We start from the raw sequence: 21,134 nt of genomic DNA on the forward strand, positions 1-21,134 counted from the left end.
GCGGTAATATGCCGGGTTATCAATTAGAAGCAAAACAAAAAACAAAAAAAAAAAAATAGAAGGAATAAAAAAATTTACTGCAATGGTATATTAGACAATTACAACAACAAATACCCTATAATTCTGTACAGGTGTTTGAAAACTAATTTCAATTACGAAAACAACATGAAAAATTCAATCAAGCAACAATTTAAAAATAACAAAATAACAGGAATACTATATGAAAAATATTACAATTTACAGAAATACAAAAATGCATAAAATGAATATTTTTGATGTGAATTCAATACAAAACTGCTAGAGAATATATACAAATCACAAAAATCCATACATATGCTATGAAATAAATAAATAAATACACATGCATATGTCTGTGTACATATGTATGTAAGTATGTATGTATGCATATTAATAAAAATGAATTTCAAGAATTTAGCAAGACGAAAGTTTTCATTAAAATGGTGCCACTAAGCAAACGGGTCGATATTTAAACAACAACAATAAAAAATTGCAAATACAATTTTCTTCAAATTTCATTGTTAAAATCATGAATAAATGTGTGTACAACACAAATTTATTATTTATGAAAATAAATTTCAATTGCGAAAACAAGTTGAAATTTTTAGGTAAATTTGTAAAGAAATTGCATTGTTATAATTTGTCCTAACGATAGATATTGAAATAAAAAATATATTTTAAATGAAAAAGTTTAAAACATTCAAGATATGTGTAATAACAATGTCCATTGCAAAAAAAAAAAATGTTGGTGAGTATGAATGATGTATGTATGCGTCGAGGATCGAAGATCGATGATGATTCGATTCAGTTAAAATTGGACATACTGTACTCAAAACATATGTTAACCTAGCAGTGATGATAGAAGCTATTAGGGCGATATTTCCTTTGCTAAATAATAAGCTATTTATTAAAGAAGTTAAATAGAATGGAATTGTGCTGTAATAATAACATATAAAACTTTTAACTACATCAGCGGTGGAGTCGCAAGAATTTGTTCGAACCATTTATAGCAAAGAAAGCATATTTAACAGGAAAAACGTTAACTTCTGCTGCACTGAAGCTATATCCTTCACAAGACTTAGCATAAAAGGGTATATAAAGATACAAATCTTGGCTTTGGTAAGTCAATTTGTATAGCGCCTATACGCTTTAGTAAGTCCGATCTAAACATTTTTTCGGAGATTGGACCGTTGTCTTAAGCAATTTTCCGTGCAAAATTTCATTATGGTATCTCGTCAAATAAAAAAGTTGTCTATACAAGAGGTGGATTTTGATCGTTCAGTTATGGCAACTATATGCTATAGTGGACCGATAAATGAGCTGCTCCTTTGGAAGAAAAGTAGGCACGCAAAAATTAAAAATTGAGAGACTAATTTATTATATAGGCGTCTTTCTGTAAATTGACTCCACTCATCATGCTGATTATTTATATATATCTTATAGGAACGTTTCTACCACTTCATGGTAAGCTTAATATACCAGAGAACGTAAAACGTTGTTTATAACATTTTATGTTCATAAAACATTGTTTTATATATAAATTTAAGTTCTTATTAGATTTCTTTCTCTCCATTTGCGCCTAAATGTATGCAAAAAATTTGGTAATTTTCTGTAGTTAACCCCTCAGTGAAACATAAATGAACGCGCGACGTTTTCTCCTTGTTCTTTGACAACCTGAACTCATTCACGGTAAATTTAAGAACATTCACATTCAATTTGACAGTCATTTCTGGCGTTGAAACAAACAATTTGCGAAAAACTTATTTGTCCGACTAATGGAAAGATTATAAGTGTAATTACGTTAGCGATAAAATCATTTATTCAAGTTGATAAAGTAGTGTGAATTAAGTAAATCAGCTACTTTAGTATGTTAATATAGAGTAGAAATGCACATAGTTTTAAAGTTGTGAAAACAAAAAATATTTGGGGAATCAGTGGTTGTGTACAGATTCTGGATACCAAAATATTGAACTAAGCGGCAAGACATACAATGGCATTATCTACTGCAGGAGAAAATAGGCCACCTATTCTTCATATACTGGTTGTGGGATTCCACCACAAATTAGGCTGCCAGGTAGACTGAAGTAGAACATGAAAAATATATTGTAAAGCAGCTATTGTAAACATAATTTTTATAAATTTGAAATATTAGGTTGAGTTCTCATATCCACCGCTAATACCAGACACAACGGGTAAAAATGAATGTCCATCTGGTTGGAAATATTTGCCTACATTAGCACTGCCCGATGGTTCACATAACTTTGGAGAGGACACAGTTTTCTTTAATTTGCCTAGTCTGACCGAACCAACGGAGAGTGTGTATGGCGTATCGTGCTATAGACAAATACCAATTGAGGTAATTATTTGAAAGAGTATTATAATAGATCTCCTCCTATTTTTTTTTATTTTATAGAAATTAAAAATTCGCACAGCAGATATGACACGAAGTACAGTGCAAAAATCAATTGTAGTACTCGCTCGACTGCCTATATATGGTTATATAGAGGTTAAACTCTCGTTAATCGCGGATGCATTTTTTGAGAAAGGTGATTTTTCTTGCACGGAACTACTTATAAAAGCATACCAACAACTCAATGCCTGCTTATTGGATGATGAAACCCAACGACCACTACGTAATTTTTACGTTGGTTTATCGTTACGTGAAATCGTACTTCAATGGCGCCATAAGGTGCTCATTCTTTTCAAGTTGTTCCTATTGCAACGTCGAGTTGTGTGCTTTGGTTCACCGGTACGTGGTATGTGTGTGCTGGTGTTAGGCATCGCATCATTAATCCCACGTCTGCTGGAGAAAGGTTTTCAAGAGGTGGCTTGTGTGCGAACATCACGACCACTATCACCCATGCCGGATTTCACCGATTCTATACACCAGGAGACAGCAGAATTGAAGCAGGGTGAAGAATATTTAACTCCTTATGAGAAAAATGCTCAACAGCCAACAACAAAAATAGTGGAAGAAGTTTGTCAGAGTGAAGAAGATAACGGCGGTAGTGCCACCGGTGACACAGTAGATGATTGCACTTTGGTATCATCTGCTATATCAGCAGCGAGCCAAGCGGCTACTGATGACACATCAACTAATACATCATCGTCGCAGTCAACAAGAGAGCTCAACCGCCTTGATTCATTGGAGGGAGCCGGCGACATAGGAAACAAACGGTTTGCACGCAGCGATTCGCTAACTCGAGAAGGCAGTGTCGACACTTTGGCATGTAAGTGCGCAATATACAAAGCAAAAAAAATATATATGCATTTAGAAAAGTTGTGCGAGAGTAAAAACTCTATCGAAAACTAAGAAATAGCACATGTGTACATTTCACCAAACTATTATGGTTTTGAGTTCTATTATTGAGATTTGAGAGAAAGTTATTGAATGAATTTGTTTTTTTAAAACGCTGTTATACATATTTAGGAATATTGCTAAAATTATTTTTCTAATGATTATTTTTTACTTTTAGCAACGCTATGCACATTATGCTCCATAAACCCAGACGAATATCGCGCACCTATTTCAATTTTCGCCAGTGGTAATCTATTCTTGCCGTATCTTTCGTTGCCATATATGGATTTACTTAGTGATCCATCTGTACTGAGCTATGTCATTGGCACTTCGAATGTATTGTTCCAACAGAAACGTCAACTTGCTGACGTGTTGGTGGACGTAGAAAATGCCAATATAGATGCACTTGATGGAGAAGTACGACGACAACTGATTTTAAGTACTGAGGATTTACGATTCATGGACTATATGCTTAAACATGTGCAATCGCCAAAAGAGGACGCTGAGGGCAGCGAGCATTGGATACGTGATCAATTTCAAGGCTATATTCTAGCGTTGTTACGTACGGCGGTGTGCAGCGGTAGGCTGAATAAGGCTTACTAGTTTTTATGTTTAATTTCTAACTCCATTTGCATTAATGCCTTTTAGATGTTACTACCAAAGACAACGAACACTTCAATGCACTTTTTATGCAGGCATTTAAACGCACACAATGTTTTCAAGAATGGTACGATGTGCGACCTGAAGCTGATTTTTTCGACGCTTTGCCCGCCGGACATCCATTTGCGGGTACACTTTCTGTAGCCGATATGAAGCTAAAAATTGCACAGTAGGTCATAAGAGATTTTTGTTTAAATTAGTTCTAAATTTGATTACATTTTTGTTTCAAGAACAATGCAAAACAGTGAAAGTGGTCGCAAAATCAATCAAGCCGTAAACACAACCAGCCGTGTAGTTGGTAAGTACAAAACACAAAATATTTATGTATGAGGAGCAAGAGAAGTAACATTTCTCTATCAACACGTAGGAGTTGCACTCTCGCAGGCGAAGGGCACATTCTCTACCTGGTGGTCCTCCATCACTACACCTCCCACACAGGCTGCTGCCCCCGCCGAAGTTAGTGATGGAGAGAACAGCACAGCGGTATCTGCGAAACCGAGTATGGAACAACAATTGACGGAGCAGCCACAAGAAATCTCGATTACATTCCAAAAAAACATTGAAGATCCAGATCGCGTAAATATACATATTGAGGGCGAAAAGAAAATGACCTGCACTGGTAGTAATACCAGCAGTAGCGGCAGTGAGAAACTTATTGACAGTGCTGAAGAACTAGGCGAAGACGAAGTTGTTTTGGACAATAAGAATATAAGTGGAGAGGCTGATAGTCAAACAGATATTAGCGGAGAACAATTGCAACAAGGCATTGTCGAGATTGGGCGGGAAGCCGATGTGTTGAATAAACCTAAAGCCGCACCTCTGCAAACCCCAACTTGCGGCACAGATGTGGCAAATGAGACACCACGAGACAATGGTGATGTATTTATTGTATAAATTCGTTAAGAAAATATAAATTTTAATTTGTTAATTATTTTCTGAAATGTTTTCGTCGATATTTATTTATTAATTTGAACTTAATTTAAAAAATTTGAGTTCCCAAGCGGAAAATATTTTGTTTAAAATCTCTAATTTAAATTAATACGACCCGCATTAAACTCTACTTTATATGGTTTATATTATATTATATTATTATTAGTATAAAACAATATATATTTGTGCTAGTTGCCATAAGTTTGCGCCAAAGTACTTTCAAAGATTATTTTAAATGCGCTCAAGTCAAATTAATGAATTTCATACTCGTAAGAGGTTTACTTAATAATAAGTGTGATTTTGGAATCATTTTTCAGTGTGAGATTTAAGCCAAACGATTCATGAGTAGAAATTAAAAACGATTAAAGACAAAATGAATTTCTGAGCAAGAGATTTTGTTAATTTAAATTTTTGTATACTTTTCCATTTATGCTAAGCTCTAAATCGTCCTATTTTAGAAATGTATAAGTATATTAATCGGTAATTATTTGAAGCTGTTCCAAGTGCAATTTATATTTAACAAACGAATTAACAACCAATGACCTTTGAAATGAAGCTATAACAGAAATTAATTTGTAAACTGTGTGTGGCAATAAATAAACAATATATTGAACAGAAAATAAGAACTCAGTATATGACATATAAATATGATGGATTGTGCAATGAAGCTAAACTCTGTTGCTATATAAATGTGATTTCGTTAACATTACAAACTTTTATAATCCAAAAACTGAGAGATAATCATTATCATTAGCTCACAACTATTGATTTTGCTTTGCCAATAACAAAGCAGTGAGTTATACTATAAACTATATTTACAATCTACCGGGGAGGGTTGAAAAAGTGTTCAGCGAAATTACATTTTATAGCAATGTTTTCAATTTATAGTACTAAGCCCTAAAAAAAAAGTTTCAAATCATAACTATATAAAAAAAAAAAAATATTTAAAGGCAGAACATTGTACGTATTTGGACAAGTTATTGATAAAATATAGATATAGCAATTTAATTATATGATCATTATGTGTACTTGCATTTGTAATAAATTATTGTGTATTTAATATTGAGAGATAAAACAAAGATCATAAATTAAATTCCATTTCATTACTATATAATATAAAATGTATTTAATTAAGTTTTTACCTCCTCTTCCTCGATTCGTTTCAGCATTGTTTCGCGTTGCTCTATTTCTTCAACGAATTGCAATAATATCTGATTTGCTTGCTCAAGTTTCGTCTCATATTCATTAAGATATGCTTCGCGTTCATCGGCAACCGTTTTGTATTCCAATTCAGCGCGATTCATTAAATCTTCATTTTGTTTTTCTAATTTTTCTAATGCCATGTGTTTCTCATGCTTTGTATTCTTTAATGACTTGCAATCAGTTTGTAACTGTTGTATACGTTCCTCTAGTTTATGCAACTGTGCATCCAGAACGGTACATTGTGTTTGCATTTGTTTTGCAATTTCTTTACCGCCACGCTCTGCGTGTTTTATTGCCATCTCAAGCTCAGCACATTTTGGTTTTAAATTTGTATTTATATTGTGATTCAGTTGAAGTGCTTGCTTATCAAGTACCTGCTTTTGCTGTATCATCTGTTGTAGTTGGTTTTGGACACTCGCGTATGTTGCTTCCAACATTTTTATGCGTTCTTTAACATCCTCAAGCTGCGGATTGAGAGGCAACTGCAATACACTCTCATCACATTGTAGTTTGGTGCAACTTATATTGCGTATATGGTCGTTATATTTGACGATTTGATCGGTCAATTGTTTTTTGTGGCGTGATACTAAAACTTGTTGATGGTGTTGACTACCTTCCAGATCACGTAAAGTACGTTCCATTCGTTGTAACATGTACTTACGTTGTTCTAACTCCTCTATAAGGGCATCACGTCGGTCCACGCTAACCGTTTGTGTAGAAAGCATTTTTTGTATTTGTTCTACTTTTTTTTCTAGATGTGTGTGTTCGAATTTATATTCGTTTTTCTCCTCTTGTAATTCAGTTAATTTATTAGTTATTATTTCTAAACTTTCTTGTGCTGTCTGTATTTGTTCTTGTATTTCTTTAAGTTCAGTTTCTAAGCGATTACAACGTTCTTCCTCTTCTTCGCTTATTTTAGGTCGTTTTTTCTCTTCGTCACTAAGATCAGTTTTTAGTTCTTCTAACTGTGCATCTAGCGCTGTAATACCTTGTAGACCACAGCGCTTGTAAATTAGCACATCACACGTCTGCTGTTTCAGATTATGTAGATCATCATCTAATTGTTTATCCCAGAGCTTAAAACCTTCTTCGGAATTTTGTAAAACTAATGCTGTAAAATCTGCATCCGGCGATTCTTGCATAAGCGAACTTTGTGTTAGAGTTTCAGGATCCTCAAAATCAAATTCTATATCATTTATTTCATCCTCATCATGGGGTGGCACAAAATCCATGAAGAAGTCAAATAGTTGAATTACAAATCCAAATGAGTGTGTTGTATTTGGCGTCTTTAACCATGACTTATTTACTTGATGTGGATATTGTAGTTTTTGCATTATATTAATAATATCATCGATGTAATTATTGCCTACAGTGAATCGTGTACCCCAGATATAGTAAAGAAAATGATTGATTATTCCTATAAATTGTTTAGTTGACATTTGACGTAGACAACCACTACGCGCGAAGAATTCACACGGTAGTCCGTGTACGGCACCAGGCTTGGCTGTTTTTCTCAAATGTTCCGTAATCTGTTGGGCTCTTTCTTGTACCCATTTCTTGTCGTTATGAGCATTTCGCTGTTTTTCGGCTGTGAAGAGTACACGCGTTGCTGTTTTACTAATTGAAGTTGGAGTTTTTTGTGGTGTGGTGCGACTGCCGCGCAGCGCAGATCCAGGAATACCCAATGTTTGACGTTCCACTGAAGAAGGTCGCGCAATGCGGCTCGTTTTGGTGGTGTACTTATTTGCAGTACCAGGCGCTTCCGTAAAGCCATTGTTTTGCGCTTGCTTTTGGGGTGTGATTCTACTGCCACGATTTGCTGAGCTAGGCAGTCCCAAGGTTTGGCGATCTATTGAGTGTGGTCGTGCTATGCGACTTTGACGCATTTGAGTGCTCCTTAAATGTATTCGAGATTTTTAGAAAATAAAAAAATTATTTTAAGAATTTTAACTAACCGAGAGTTTCGTTTTGTTGCAGTACCAGGTTCATCTTGAAATTCTGAAGTACGTCGTGGATGCTGCATTGTGATGTTTTCAATTATACTTTCTTATTGGGCGCAAATGTTTTACTTAATATTTTTTGAGTAAATGAAATCCCTTGACAAATGGCGCATTAAAATATACGATTTGTTGCTTTAATATCTAATAATGTAAGTAAACTTGGTTGCTTAAATGGCAAATGTTGAATAGTTAAATGATATCAACAGTAAATTGATGATGTTTGTTGCAATATGTCTTTATATAAATTTAATTAAATTTGTCAAAAAACCTAATCGAATTGGACAAACGTTACTAGTATTTCGCGCACTTCACAATTGATATTGAACGAGTCTCGAATGAAATATCAAACTTGCCTGCGGTACAATACGAACGAAAAGCTATTTATTTGAATAACTACAGAGTGGTCCAGGTACATATTAAACAAAGCTTGGTTAGTAATTATTATTTATTATACAAATTATTTCAAAATTTTATAATTAAAATAGGTTAAAAATTAAAGGATTAAATTACATTATTGTCTTCTCGACAGAATTACAAATAATGCATTGAAAAAAAATTTAATTAACATTTGAATTAAAATTTGTATTTATTTCATAATTCCGAAAATTTTATATATATTATTATTATATATTTTTTAAATTTACCAATAATGGATTGAAACAAAATTAATACCGTAAAATAGTTCCTACAACCCCAAAATAATAACGAGCACCCATTCATTTTTAAACATTTTATTTCGCAATTTTACTTATACTTTTTTATTTGGTTGTTTACTTACAAATTATTTTTCTCGGTAATTCTTAAGTAACTAAAAATTATTACATAATATAACATAATTAAATAGTAGCATACACAATTTACAATTTCTATTTTAAAAATAATTATTTAATATCGATCACATTTCCCATAAAAACCCGCACGCGGCTGCATGTACACGTGACATGTAAATTTAACTCGAATGCCATTATAATTAAATAATCACTAAAAATATAAATTAAATTACTAAATAAAAATATGTTGAATTAAGTATGGGAACTTTTACTTTAAAATTCAAAAGTAAAAATTTAACAAAACTTTTTACAGATATTTAAATAAATTTTAAGCTTTTTAACTACATAACGGTAATAGTTTTGGAACATATTTAAATACTTGTTTACTTTTTATTTTTATCTACATTATAAGTTATTATCTAAAAAACTCCGTCGCACAATTAAAATCATAATCGTATGCATAAATTCTTAATACTTAAATGAGCATTCGAATTTGCATACATACCAACAAAATATTGTGTACAGATTTACAAAAATGAAATCTGTTTTTTTTTGGCAATATTGTTTTTTGAATATTTTTAATTAACTTAATATTAATATTTATATTTATTATTAATAAAATAATAACAAACATATGTAGCAATGAGAAAGTGGCATAATAAACATTTGATTTAACCGGTGGTTTAGGGCAAGGTGTGTAAGAATAGTTACAAATACTTGCAATGTGGACAGAAACGCAAAGGCAATATGAAAAAACTAAAAAATTATTAAAAAATATTTATACAAAAATACTAAAAAATAACAATAAAATATAATATAAAAAAAAATAAAATAAAAAAAAAATAAAATGGAATGTAAAAATAAATAAATTATAAAAATATTAAATATAAACATACTGAACTTAAAGCTTTTTAATCATGCCATCTGTTTTAGTTTCACGTACTTTACTTATTATGTAATAATTGAGTTGTTTTATGTATGTTTTTTTTCGTTTTGCATTTTAACAAGGTGTAATGAACTAAGTACTAATATTTTATATACTTTTTGACTTTATTGCATTATTTTAATTAAACAAACTCAAGCTAGTTTACGAATCAATATTAAAAAATCTCACTTGTCGTTAATAATTACACATATGTTGCATTAATATTATGCTTATTTTGTGAACAATTGGTTATTAATTTATTTTACTTTATTTCTGACACTTTTTCTGTACTAATTCTTTATTTACGCGTATAATTATTAACAATATTATTGTATTGATCTGCAACGCTACCGAGTAAACGAGTTTTTAATTGCATTTGTGGCATATACTTCACCGCCATACATATACACATACATACATTCTGGTGTTAGCATATACAAATATACATATATGTTTTTAATACTATCTGTATGCAAGTCTTTTCACAATTGAATACAATACATACATACATATGTAGGTGTATGATTTGGCTTGCGTTTTAGGCGTGACATTTTGAATACCAGCAAATTTCATAACTCTCATTTTTTTTTTTAATCTTTGCCATTAATATAAATTCGCGCATAATTCGTTTAACCTACTCGTATATACACACATACTTGCCTTGTTATTGTTTTGTTTTTCCTTTTGCTTATAAATCGTTTTCTTTACTACATAATTTTACAGTTACTATAAATAGTCGCACTTGCAATTCGTTTCATTTGTACCCCTTCGTTTTTATTTCTTTTACCCCAACATTCCACTTTTCGTTTTAAAATTAATAGTATTAAATAACTTTTTACATAAATACATATACTTATATTAAAATCATCGATTTTTAACGCTTTCATGTTATTTTATTTTTTTTTTTATATATTATTTTATAAGGTTATCATTTATGGCTTGGCTTAAAAAAATAAATTAATGCTCTTTAGGTACGTACTGAAGGTTGGTTGGTAAATGTATGCGTTTTGTTGTTGCTTTACCACGCTTCGGCTTGGGAAAATCGAGAACTTCTTCTTCTTTTAATAAATTTTCGTTTATCACTTTAAAGCCTTTCATTTAATTGTTGTATTTATTTGTTTTATCCTAAACGTTGAAGCCTCACACCCCTCTCTCCTTTATTATCATATATGTACATATATGTAATTTATTTGGGGCGCTCGTTTTTTCGCTCTCAGTTCGAGGCATTGAGTTCGTTCAGTTCAGTGCCGTATTCTTGATTAATCGAAAGCAGGAAGAGGAAAGCCAGCGCTAATAAACTTGAACCCAGCAAATCGCCCAGCGCAGTTAGATAAGGAATCGATGAGTTGTCGGGATCGATTTTCCATTTCCACATTGCATGCACAATAACGTGAGCAATATACAACAGTAACATAACCTAAAATCATAACAAAATATTAATAAAGTTAAACATTGCGAGGGAATTTGGTATAAGGATTTTAAAGTAATTACATAATATGATTAAAAATATTTTTGCTCATGTTAATTTGTTTGATTAAAAGAAAAATTAGAAATTTATGTAGGGATATAAAATTTCACGTTTCTTCCTTGCAGCTATTACTTTAATATTTTTTTGTTTTTTTGAAAATATTTTTTTTTTTCGTCGCAGAATCTACTTTTTTGTGCTTTGCTTTCTAGCTTTAGAACTGACACAAATATTTTGGTTAGGCTAAGTTAGGTGATCGAGTTAAACCTCGTACCAAAGGTAGCGTCGAATCTCACATGGACAGCTTTGCATCGGGGTCCTTTTTAAAACCCAAAATCTTCTAAAAATTAATCATCATATATCGACGAAGCATTTTGCCTCTACCACAAATTTTTTTAAAGAAGGTGTGCCTACCGAGTCATGTCAATCATAGTCTGGGTAATAGAGGAGAAAGTGTATAGATGGTTCCACTTCGCTTTCCTTCATAAACCTTTGGTAAAAAAACGTTTGCCGAAATGTTTACCTGCACCGCGTGTACAGGGCTGGTCCGGAAAGTAATAGGACTGAGTCGATTTAAAAAAAAAATATTGAATCAATCGTTTCAATTCTTTAACAACTTTCAAAATAGGCTCTTTCTGCGTCGATGCGCCGCGATTTGATTGACCCTTCGTTTGAGTCTCTTGAGGACTTCCACGTAAAATTTGGAGTTGACGGTTTGTTCAGGAGGAATACATTCGTGGTGGACGATGCCTTTGTTGTCAAAAAAGACAATAAGCATCACATTGGATTTGCTGATCCTTCCCTGTTTTGGGCGAGGAGACGCCGGCGTGTGCCAATCCGAAATTTGCCTCTTCTTTATCACCACTTCTTGCTAAAGAAACATCTGGGTAAGCCTGCTTGATCATATCCTATTGGAGAGAACATCTATAATTGCGGCGAGTTATATTTTGCTAAGACCAAGTTATTCAGGGGACCCTTGTTGACTCTGAAGCAAAAGGATCTCGCAGATGCACAAGTTTTGATTGTTGACAAGCGCTTGCCGACGTCACGATCCATAGATCCAGCGGTAGAGATCAAGAGGACAACGAAGTACCGACTCGTTTTCAATTTGATGAAATTGGGGTAAGGGTGCCATCTCTAACAAGCTCGTCGGCTTTGCAGTTTCCGTCGAAGAAAGTTGCAGTTTTCCGGGAATTTTTTGCTATTGTAAATGAAGTCTAAAACTCCTTGACTAGCTCTGAGCGCACAGTCAGCGACCGCAATTTGGTAGAAGCCTGGGATGATGGTCAAGGTATTCCATCACCTAAGTATGTGGGGCTGACACTTTGCAGAGATAACTGCCGTGTTAATAGCGAGACTGCATGTGTATATCCTATTAAAAACTGGACCCCAGAAAACTCGCTCACTTTGGCTTTTTAACAAAGATTTTAAGTTGGATAGAGGCTCTGAGTGGGGTTGGGTCGCAATATGAATAAGCACGTGATGGAAGTAAACAGAACTGACCTCGAAATCGGACAGGATAGCGGGTGAGTCATTTCTCTTGAAGTATTTTTGTGAATTTATAAATTTCAACTATAACGTAATAAGTAAGTATTAGCGAATGAGAGACCTTAAAACCACTTTCTTTCGTTATATTTGTGTCAAACGGTGTAACTTTGGGAGATACCGTTGTATGTTAGAATTTTTTACATAAACATCTTTGATTAATCCTTAGCCAGAATGAAGGTACATAGACAATAAGTTAACAATATAATTATATCAGTTTTAAATTTACAAAGCATCAAAACCCTGACCAAACAATTAAAGCCTGCAAAATTCCTAGTTTTTGCTGAGCAAACCAAACTTGATAATGCTTAAAAATTTATGTAAAAGATATAAACGATTATTTTTATACTAACCTGAATTAAACTCGCCGTCAGATAAGATAAAACGAAAGCAATAGTAACCGTGGACGTAGACATGTGTATGTAATCGGCAACAAACACGAACACAATATTACCGGGAATTGACATGCCAAGGAGTATGCGCGCCGTTTTAGCATATGGAACTGAAATGTGGGGCAACATGTTAGATATATGCATATACAAATATATTATAAATTTAAAGTACTATTTCTAAGGAATAAATGAAAATTATGATTTATAAAAAATAACATATGTTCGTTTTAAAAATACTAAAATTTATATAACATTTGCCAGAAAAATTTCTTGGTAATGAATAAAAGTCAGCTATAAAAACTGAAGGCAGTAGATAATTTCACTTTGCTTTGAGAAATATAAAAATATAATTGCAGACATTAAACATAGTATGATCGATATTTATCAAAACAAAAAAAAGTCACATTAATACATAAATACAACTCTTGTATTGAGGTTGTTAAATAACTCATTTGATAATTGTGAGTAACAACCCGAGAATTTTAACTGAATACAAAGAACAACATTTTCAACTTACCTCCTTTGAATAGCGCTTTCCATGGCCATTCGAAAATCTTCGTATGTGGTGGTATAATGCCAATAATAGAGCTCTGGTGAAGCATTGTTGAGATTTTACTCGCTTGCACCGACACCAAATTACCACCAATGCCGTTAATAATTGGTTGAAACAAGACGAATCCGCTGAATATTTCAACAGAGGCATCGAGCACAAGACCGCCGAAGCTGGAAAGGAAAATGCAAAATAAAATTATATAAAATATAAAAACCAAAATATTTACTTCAATTAAAGCAAAAAAATAATATAAAAACCAAAATATGTTTTTTACTAAAAGCAAAATAATAATAATAAATTATGAGAATTAAGAAGTTACGTATACGTCATGTAGGTTGACTTTTTTTGTAATCACTGATTTTCAAGAGTGCTTTCATTCTATTCTTAAATCTAATCTTCAGATCTATTACGCTTACGCAAATTTGCGCTTCACAAGTGGACACTTGTTGGCAAATTTCAGAGCAATGAGTTTATTTATAGCTATTTTTTGCTTTCATTTTAAAATTGCTACTACAAATGAGTTGCAGATTTTGTCAGTTTTTTACGAAATTCAAGCATACGTAAATATAATTGTAAGTGCCTGACGTCAATTCCAGTTACACATGCTGTTTGGCATGATTTTTTTTAATGTTTTTTTTCCCTCTTTCGATTTTTTTTCCGTGGCTCTGAGCAAAGTTCTACTTTAAATTTATGACCTGAAAGCTAAAAAGCTAAGTTGTTTTTAATTTTATATTTATTTCTTTTTATATTTCATTTGTTGTTTTTGGTGTTGTTTTGAATATTAGGCCCTTAGGCATGCGTTTAAGTTTGGAATAAATGTATTTAGAAAAGTTTGTTAACAGTTTTTGTTATAAATTAAAATTGATTTCTTAGTTTGTTACGTTTTGGTAGTGATTTCGAAATTATTTATGTTAGTTTTACTACTTTTTATTTTTTATAATTAAATTATTTTTATTTTTAATTTTTAAAGTAAAGTACACTGTGGCTAAAGTTTCACTTAAAAATTCATATTATACCATTTGATCAAATTTAAACCGGACTGACAGAAAAAAATACATTTTCACGTATTTTAATACGAATGTTTATTATCGCCTTGAAAAAACATTTCACAGCCCATAAAACATGCCAACGCATGATCTAATTTTCTATACACTTGTTTTAATCCTCGCCTAAGATGACCTTCAGTGCCTTCAGCGTTTTTTTTTATTGATTCGGTTTGCTCACGAAATTTAAATGAACCAGTCCGGGTCAAATTTGATCGAATATTTGTAAGTACTACAGGTGGTATACGTAACTTTTAAGCGAACTCTAATATTATTTATAATGCTAAATATTTACGAAAAAGTCTAAGGATACATTATTATTACGTTTATTATCTATAATTGTATTCGCTTTTCCTTAGAGGCAATATAAAACCTGGTTCTGTTGGTTTTTTATATTTATTTATTAATTAAAGTTTCTATATACATAATTGGAGTTTTCATAAGGAAACTACTCCGTGCAGAATTGGGTTTTAACTATATTATGCTTGTATATACAAAACACAAAAAGTATACACATATTTATATTTATTACTCACCCACTTATACACAACGCAGAGAGTACCGGCACCCAGCCACTCTTCAATACCGGACGAGTATATTTATTTTTGAGCACAATAGCAACCCACATGGGTAAAAGCACTAAATAACAAGCGACTATAACAAATGTGATCCATAAATGAGTTTCTATAGTAAATAACATAAATAAAAACAGTTTTTTTTTTAGTAAGGCAATATTATGAAAAATGTTTTTTTAGTAGTAAATTTTTTTGAGTAGTAAATTTTTACTCACTTATGTGATCGAATAGCAATGAAGCGATGAAGGAGAGCAAGCTTATTGAAACGACATCACCGATAGATGCCGCTAACGGTGTTGCTAAGTTATCAGGATTTAAATTGAATTTTTCAGACAATAATATCACAGCCACTAACACAAAATCTGTAAAAAAAATATTAATAATCATTAAAAACTTTTGTTGATACGAAAATGAAACAAAAGTGCTTAGAGAATATACATATGTACATATATGCATATGTAAGTAATATTCAAAAAAATAATTTAGAACATTTTCTGCAGGAACTCACCTAAAACAAAGCACGATGAGGTCGCCGTGAACATAGAGGACGCTATCAGCAGCATAACATGTTCAAAAAAGAATGTACCATCCATCGCCAAACCAACAACAATGGCAAACATAGCAACCAAAAAGGACGCAACCGTCGCCTGCACTTGAACCAATGCTATATTGCCGACAATCATACGAATGACTTCTTTACGTGACGTCATATTACCCAAATTGACCTGTGTGGAGAGACGTGATGCGAGGCACATATCGAGATTGCCCTTGAGGCCAAGCAGTGACGGAACGAGTATGAATAGTTCGGTGATCTCTTTGAAAACACGCCATTTCTACGCAGCATATGTGAGTGGCATAAGAAATTGTGAAAAAATACAAAAATTAATTTATTAGTAATCTATGTTTGCATATGTAAACATTCGTATATCTGCATAAATTTGTGATAGCAAGAAAGGAAGAAGGCAATTAAAACGTTGTAAGCAAAATAGTTGAAATGGAAACCACGTAAATGTGATACACTTGCTTATTAATCACACGTTAATATGCAGTGCGATCGAAACTAACAGTTTAATTTATAGGTTTTTATGTTGGCAATAATTAATTCTCTTTATTTTATTGCATCGGTATTTAAAAGATATAAATATATTTATATAAATCAATAAGCGACAATAAAGTTTTCTTATCAACAAAAACAAAATAAAACCAGTAAGGAAGGGCGAAGTTCGGGTGCAACTGAATAGTTTATACTCTTGCAACTTGCAAGAATTACAGCTAGTGAAATATCTTAAGGTGCAAAGCGTCAACCAGAGGATCGGAATCCACTGAGCGACATATTCGAAATTAGGTTTGTTCAAAAAACGAAAATCATTATATCTTCTTAATTGGCGTAGACACCGCTTACGCGATTATAGCCGAGGTAACAACAGCGCGCCAGTCGTTTCTTCTTTTTGCTACGTGGCGCCAATTGGATATTCCAAGCGAAGCCAGGTCCTTCTCCACTTGGTCCTTCCAACGGAGTGGAGGTCTTCCTCTTCCTCTGCTTCCCCGGCGGGTACTGCGTCGAATACCAATTATATACATATATGTAAAATATGTGAGTTGGGGTAGTACCGACCCGATTTCATTAATTTTTGCGAATTCTGCATACTATTAACATGCGTTTCCTGCGATTCATTAAGGTACCGCACATACCATTACCAGTTATATGAAGTAAAGTCACACGGACCTTATATCTTTGTTATATGGGGGCTAGGTCCATTAACCGCCCAACTTTATCCATTTTAGGCACAAAGATACACTGTTATGAGTAAATAACTCTCATTTCTATTGAGATAATTCACATGGTGGCCAATATACATATGCGGTATAAAGTCACCCGGAAGTTTAAGAACCTTTATGTTAGTTATATGGAAGCTCACACTGTCAGTAGGAATTCTTATAATATTTGCGCTAGCTGAGGTTGTTGTAGCTTAAGTGGTTTAAGAGATATGTACATTTAATTTATCAGAGGGTGGGGCACGTCCACTTTTTAAAAAGGTTTCTGCCCATAGATGGCCCTTGCTACTGCGATCCCCTGCTGCAAATTAGATTTTTATATCTTAATTTAGCATTTGTTTACAGCACTTTATAGGTTTTCGGTTAATGGGGCTTTGTGGGCGTGGTGGTGGTCTGATTACTCCCATCTACGAACTCGTCCTTTTTCTTGCCAGTGAATCGCATACCAAGTTCCATCAAGATATTTAAATTTTTACTCAAGGTCCAGCTTAAACTGGGTGACTAGTTCGTATATATGTATATAGACGGACGGACATGGCTAAATCGATTTATGTAATCACATTGATATATACTTTATAAGGTCTCCGACGTTTCTTTCTGTGGGTAAAAGCTACGTGGAAAATTTAATACACCCTGTTCAGGGTATCAAAAAAGTTATCTAAGCAAATAAATATAATTGATCATTTTATGTCATACTGTCTTTGTTTGGATTTATAATGCGTCAAAAGCTTTAATGTAGGAGATAAAATATGAGTATACAAAGAAAAAGAAGAAACGTGCTTTCAGCAGTATCAATTCCTTCGTTTGTATTAAGATAAAGTTCAAGTTTCTGCATGGCCACTTAATTCAAAATTTTGACATTATCAGCCACTTATACTTACTACTTAAGGATTTAAAAAACTAAAAAATATCAACATTTACGCGATAAGTTATATTCTAAAATTTAGTAAGTATTTAATTGTCTTTCGCAAATATCATGGAAATAAGGTGATGCTAAAAAGCTTTCACTTATATTATATACGTATATACATTAGAGCGGAAACACAGTTTTTAATGCTTGGTACTTTGAAAAATTAATTCTAAGACACCTCCACGAAAATCTCTCCAAGTATGAGCTGTCAATTGCAACAGGAAGATCATTCGCCTTATAGTTTTTTATGTATGTTATCAGGTAGAAGAATTCAAAACTCGCTTTCAACTACTTGCAAAATTCTCTCATTACATAGATTTTAGATATTACACGAAACCCTAATTTTGGACATTACATAAATTTGTTTTCCTGTCAGAAATGAAAAGGATATCATTTTCGCGATATCCAAGTATGTTAGCTCTAATAAAGGATCATCAGCTAAGTTATTATTAATTTAGCACTTTACTGATAGAAATTTTAGATTATGAGACAGCTAAGGAGGACCTTAGGTCTTTTACAACAAATGAACAAAACTTCTATAGTTCCTCCATACGCGTAATCGACATAATGTTCTAAAAGCTGGTATAAAATTTTGCAGTTTTTAATATATATGTAGTTTAAGATATCATAGATCATCTTTATAAAAAAAGAAACAATGAGAATATAGACAAAAGAAATAGGAAAGTAATAGCAGTAGAATCGCGGTGAGCCGGCACAATTAGTGACCAAGCTAGGATTGTCGGTCAAGAAGGTTTTGCCATGTATGTGGTGGGTTTCGTAGAGAATCTGTCCTGTATGGTTGCTCCTTAGCTAGTGAGTTTTGCAGTCACTACCTACTTAATATGGCCATTTCAATGGTAAAAACTCCTAAAATTGAGATTATTATGAGCTTAACTTTTTTTGAACATTCCCTTCGTGTATTCAATGGTCAGCTTTTATCTTAATCTTCTTAAGTGTGTCTATTTAAGTATAATTTTAATCTACACTATATGAAATTTTAAATTGCTTAGTGAAATGTATGGTAGTTTCTCAGCTCTCACACTACGAATTTTTAAAATATATTTTACCTAACTGAATCCACACATTCTTTATATTTGGGTCATACTAGGCGTATTAGTAATTTAGATTATTGCCTCGAATATTTCTTATTACTTTTGCGACATGTTAGTTTTGTTCACCTAACGGTTTCACGTATCCCCTAAAACTAATTGAGATTGGTATAGGGCTATATATATAAATGATGAGGATGACGAGACGAGATGAAATCCGGGTGACAGTCTCTCTGTTCGTCCGAGCGAGCTGTAACTTGAGTAAAAATTGAGATATCTTGATGAAATTTGGTATGCAGGTTCTTTAGTACAAAAAAAATACGTGTTCGTAGATGGGCGTAATAGGACCACTGACATGCCCATAAAACGCCATTAACCGAAAACCTATTGCTTTCGTAACTGAGGACCAAATTATGGTATGAAACTCTTATTTGTAGTTGTAGTTGACTTTTGACCGAAAATATCGGTCAATATGTGCGATATACAATTGAAATTCAGAGAGAATCCGTGCCTGATAGTAGTTTGTCTGTGTACCATAAATGGGTTGAATCGGGTCAATACTTCTCTTAGCCCCTATATACCTAACATAAAGACTTTCGAGCTTTCTGGTGATTTTACATCGCATATATTGACCAATATGTGAGTTATCTTAATAAAATTGAGAGGTCGTATTTTTTATATAACGGTGAATATTTGTGCTTAGAATGAATAAAATCGCATGAAAACTCGCCCAAGACCCCATATAACTAACAGGCCTTATGTAAGAGAGTATGAAATGGGTATACCCGAACTTAGCTCTTCCTTACTCCCTTACTTTATTTTTAGAAAAACCTATGTTTTTGTTTATAATTTCCACACATTTTGATCACTGTCTAATATTAGATGTCTTTAAATGTAAAATTTTGTTTTATGTACTCAATTAATTAAGTTTCAACCATTCAAAGTGACTCAAGTCTAAATTCGCACCTTCTATTGCAGTGAGTGCAAACTGATTTCAATTTCACGCCTACTGCATACAAATGCTAAGCCCAAATACAAATTTTGGAGCAATTGGTGACAATAAGTATTTTCTAAGAATGTATGGGATTACAATTTCTCTGAAGTGTTTAACACAAACAACAATATTTATCAGTTTTATACACCTAAATTCGTGGGAACGCTCTTTGTGCAAATGTTTTATAAATCCTTAACGGAATATTCCACTCGCAAATAAAGTGTGAGTACAAAGCTGTGTATAGATAATTATTTATTTAAGATTTTAACACGCCGTAATGAAAATGTCAATAAGCAAATTTATATTAACACACATAATTTGATGTGGCGCAATCTCTAACAAAAGCACAATCAGTTCTGACAATAAAGAGGAAAAGCTTGGAAATAGTCAAATAAAACTGAATCAGTGTGACGAGACTTAAAAAAAAGTATTTAGATATATGTACTAGTATATATACTTGTGCACTTGCATGTCTGTACATATTTGACGCCTATTGCAGTCATTAAATTAGTCTCAAACATGCAAAGGTGTTGTTTTTAGAGATAATATGCCGTCCCGTTGTCTAGATAGTATATAAATAAATATAGTTTAGGGTACATGTTTGTATCTAGACATGTGATTACGCCTGTGGCAAGAGAGTTTTAATTTCACAGCTGCTTTAATATTAATATATTATTATTTTCAGCATTAATTTTAATTACTGCAACAGAATTTAATGCATGTTCATTTTAAATTTTCGCAAATTATTCACATTTTTTGGGGATTTTTATTTTGATGCAACCTAGGTTTTGAAGTTTCTGTGTAGCTTTTGCTGATGGGGACTTACACGAGTTAAATAATAGGATAATATGTCAAATATGTCATAATAAAGTAATAATGCTAAGTATTTGCACATTTAGCTGTATGAATTTAAAAAATGAATACTTATTTATCTGGATACGGTTACCAAGTGGTATTAACTTGGATCAATATATATTGGGTAGTCGAAAAAGTCTTTTCGTATTTTGCTATCTATTACATTGTGTCAT

The 21,134-nt window shown here is 32.7% G+C and overlaps 3 protein-coding genes across 6 annotated transcripts in view; 1 reads left to right on the forward strand and 2 right to left on the reverse strand.

Annotated features, from left to right (window-relative positions):
* Nucleotides 1-1,736: 1,736 nt before the first annotated feature.
* Nucleotides 1,737-5,539, forward strand: LOC120773752 (late secretory pathway protein AVL9 homolog). Its single transcript, XM_040102818.1, has 7 exons — nucleotides 1,737-2,092; nucleotides 2,171-2,374; nucleotides 2,432-3,248; nucleotides 3,495-3,896; nucleotides 3,965-4,145; nucleotides 4,207-4,274; nucleotides 4,344-5,539. Exons 1-7 carry the CDS (start codon nucleotides 2,009-2,011, stop codon nucleotides 4,868-4,870), a joined length of 2,283 nt encoding a protein of 760 aa, XP_039958752.1. The 5' UTR covers nucleotides 1,737-2,008; the 3' UTR covers nucleotides 4,871-5,539.
* A 370-nt stretch (nucleotides 5,540-5,909) lies between these two features.
* On the reverse strand, nucleotides 5,910-8,545 carry LOC120773753 (myosin-10). Its single transcript, XM_040102819.1, has 2 exons — nucleotides 8,065-8,545; nucleotides 5,910-8,005 (listed from the first exon to the last, which is right to left on the reverse strand). Exons 1-2 carry the CDS (start codon nucleotides 8,130-8,132, stop codon nucleotides 6,037-6,039), a joined length of 2,037 nt encoding a protein of 678 aa, XP_039958753.1. The 5' UTR covers nucleotides 8,133-8,545; the 3' UTR covers nucleotides 5,910-6,036.
* Nucleotides 8,546-10,780: 2,235 nt separating this feature from the next.
* The window catches only part of LOC120773913 (solute carrier family 41 member 2), a 74,475-nt gene continuing 64,121 nt past the window's right edge, over nucleotides 10,781-21,134 (reverse strand). For all 4 annotated transcript variants that reach the window (XM_040103105.1, XM_040103107.1, XM_040103104.1 and 1 more), the window contains 6 exons: nucleotides 15,886-16,210; nucleotides 15,593-15,739; nucleotides 15,339-15,486; nucleotides 13,724-13,929; nucleotides 13,168-13,316; nucleotides 10,781-11,221 (listed from right to left, as the gene is read on the reverse strand). In XM_040103105.1, coding sequence (XP_039959039.1) covers nucleotides 11,018-11,221; nucleotides 13,168-13,316; nucleotides 13,724-13,929; nucleotides 15,339-15,486; nucleotides 15,593-15,739; nucleotides 15,886-16,210 — 1,179 coding nt within the window. In that variant the 3' untranslated portion in view covers nucleotides 10,781-11,017. The remainder of the gene's footprint in view (nucleotides 11,222-13,167; nucleotides 13,317-13,723; nucleotides 13,930-15,338; nucleotides 15,487-15,592; nucleotides 15,740-15,885; nucleotides 16,211-21,134) is intronic.

The sequence above is a fragment of the Bactrocera tryoni genome, chromosome 4 (genome assembly GCF_016617805.1).
Source record: "Bactrocera tryoni isolate S06 chromosome 4, CSIRO_BtryS06_freeze2, whole genome shotgun sequence".
NCBI classification, from domain to species: Eukaryota; Metazoa; Arthropoda; class Insecta; order Diptera; family Tephritidae; genus Bactrocera; species Bactrocera tryoni.